General features: G+C 32.5%; 1 protein-coding gene across 1 annotated transcript; it reads right to left on the reverse strand.

Annotated features, from left to right (window-relative positions):
* Positions 1–937: 937 nt before the first annotated feature.
* On the reverse strand, positions 938–2,057 carry LOC17874235 (glutathione S-transferase U16). Its single transcript, XM_006279041.2, has 2 exons — positions 1,706–2,057; positions 938–1,318 (listed from the first exon to the last, which is right to left on the reverse strand). Exons 1-2 carry the CDS (start codon positions 2,045–2,047, stop codon positions 1,034–1,036), a joined length of 627 nt encoding a protein of 208 aa, XP_006279103.2. The 5' UTR covers positions 2,048–2,057; the 3' UTR covers positions 938–1,033.
* Positions 2,058–2,745: the final 688 nt, after the last annotated feature.

Genomic DNA, 2,745 nt, shown 5'->3' on the forward strand with positions numbered 1-2,745 from the left:
GCTTTGGCCTTTTGAAAAAACTCCATTGATAGAGAGAAGAAGGAGATGTTGAAGATGATTGGTGTGAATATACTTTGAGCTGGGTCTTTGGGACCTTGTCTTTTACAGAAAAAAGGTATTTTATTATATTTAAATTATTTATTATTTGTATATTTCATTTACTTTTTTTTTTGGTGAATTATTTATATATTTCTTATTTTAATTATTAATTATTGTGTAGTTATTGCCAATTTCGTTCTTTTTTTGGTAGTTATTGTCTATTGATTTTCTTTTAATAATTGGTAGCTTTTTTTTTTGTTAAATAAAATATGCTTGTGGGATCTAGATCTCAGACAGGGAAAACTTGATTGTTTAGTGGATGATAAATTTTATTTTTTGGTTTTGGCTTATTAAGGAGTACATGCAGTGAAGTAATTAAAAAAAATCAATACAGAGAAATTAGCACTGTAATTAGGTAGTTTATCGTTACACTTTGGCCACGGTCGTCGAGGCCAATTCAAATATTAAAACAAAATTTAACCCAAAAGAATAATAATTTACTTTTAAAATAAAAAAAATTTGCTTCTAGTAAAACGATTAATTTTTTTAATATATATATAGTTCTTTTTTCGCAAATTTTTTCAAAACTATCCTTATTACCAAAACTTCTGATCCCAAAAATCTTATTTTTGTTTAAGTTAAGGGTACCCAAACTATTTGTGCACGAATAATGAATTCATGTACCAAAATTTTAAATTATTGAACAAAAGATTTACGGCGAATAATCTTGGGTTGACAGTGACAATATCTATAAAGATAAAATGGATTAAGCCCATAAATTGCATCATAATAGATCCTAGCATACACCGAACAACACTTAAACTTAAAACTTATTTCTTTCACATGTGCTTACTTGACACTTTTATTGGCATATTGCAATACATGTCTAAGATGATCTCATGATCTCGAAGGTGAGGACTGAGCTCTAACCTCAAGATCACGTAGAAACTCAGCTACTTTATTAATCTCCGGCACCACACTCTTCACCGTCTCATCAGACAAGAACTCGATCGCCTGCCCATTTACAAAGAGAAGGAGTTCTTGATTCGTCTAAAAGCTTTTCTCCTTTAAGCTCCTCCCTAGCTTTCAAGAGAATCAAAAGGCTTCCTAAGCAAATGTCCATGAACCCGATTGCTTCACCCCCAAAAAAGGGTTTCCCTTTGCTAATAGAAACAAAGGCATCCTCGAGTTGCAACAACCCTTCTTCTACTTCTTCCATGGCTTTTGCTTTTTCATCTTCTGATTTGGTCATTACCGCCAATTTCAAAGCCGCAAACCACTGCATTCTCAAAAGAAAAGTTAAGGAATAATATAATTAAAAAACACTCACATAGACGATCTAAGTATCCCCTCAGAGAGCGATCAAGCCATGCATGAGAGAGATATTCATAAGAATGTAACACACTAATTAACACGTTTCTTTTTTAGAATAACTAATAGCTTCTTAGCCTAAATCTATACATTCTCTCAATCAAGAGCAGAGCATGTTATAGGTCTCGTCCCAAACGCCATCCAAACAGTCCAGTTCTAGGGCTTTGCTTGTTAATAACAGTCCAGTTCTAGGGCTTTGCTTATTAATTATTAACAAAGGGAAACTCCTAAAAAGAATATAAGAAACTAAATTTATTGGATCAATTAATAAAAACCACAAAAAAAGAAACGAGACCTTGTTATCAACGAAGGCAGACCAGAAGCGAGCAAGAGCACGATCATGAGGATGAGAAGGAAGAATGGACGGTCCAGACGAGTTCCACGTCTCATCGATGTACTCAACGATGTTAAGAGACTCACAAACCGGTTTATTGTTGTGGATGAGCACCGGGACTTTCTTGTAAACCGGGTTCGATTTGAGAAGAAGTTCACTCTTGGATCCAAAGAGATCTTCCTCAACGCAATCATACTCGACCGATTTAAGACTAAGAGCTATCTTTGGTCTTATGGCGTATGGACTGTACCATGCTCCCAATAGTTTCACTTCCTTTCTCTCTCCCATTTTTTTCTTTTGCATGTGTATAGACGTTTTCTTGATTTGGTTTCTAGTTTATGTAGATGAAGAAGAATCTTCCACGTAACGTAACGGACATATCTTGCGTTGCTTGCCACTTGCCAGCACAATATTGCAATGGTCGAACTCGAAACGATGCTATTGGCTTGACGTGGACCACTTTTTAACTAAGTTATATACATTTTTTGTTGAGCTTATAAACGTTAGTATCATTAATTTTTGTTGGGAAACTCAAAAAATAATTGCACTCCAATTAATAAGTTAAAATAATAAACTATAATTATAATTTAGTTTAAAACCTGCATTAGAATTACAAAACTATACTTTTTGTCAAATAAAATATTGAAACGACATTTTTTAATATGTAAAACGAAAGAAGTATCAAAATCTCTCAACAACTTTATATTTGTCTCTTTAATTGATTTTCCATCTGTTTCATAAAAAAGTGTTATTTTTAATTCACAAATAATATCATTTTAATGTTTTGCTTTTGACTTTCTCGTTAATTATGGATTCCCTAATCTTGTTTTTTCTCTTCTGATACATACATGCATTACATTTCCCCTAATCAATATTTACAATTCTTTTTTGTTTTTGATTATATTTATTTTAAGAGTCCGATCGATAATGGGTTTGAAAATAAAATTAGAGATCTTCGAATTTCTATTTTATAGAATACGGTTTCACTAAATAATTAGGGG

Source organism: Capsella rubella, unplaced genomic scaffold (genome assembly GCF_000375325.1).
Source record: "Capsella rubella cultivar Monte Gargano unplaced genomic scaffold, Caprub1_0 scaffold_218, whole genome shotgun sequence".
In the NCBI taxonomy this organism is placed as follows: Eukaryota; Viridiplantae; Streptophyta; class Magnoliopsida; order Brassicales; family Brassicaceae; genus Capsella; species Capsella rubella.

Bases quoted from the DNA above. Each gene is read 5' to 3' on its own strand.
- LOC17874235 (XM_006279041.2), bottom strand. From the start codon at position 2,047: ATGCAAAAGAAAAAAATGGGAGAGAGAAAGGAAGTGAAACTATTGGGA. The intron at 1,319-1,705 runs GTCTCGTTTCTT...TTGAGAATGCAG, and splicing joins CTGCCTTCGTTGATAACAAG to TGGTTTGCGGCTTTGAAATT.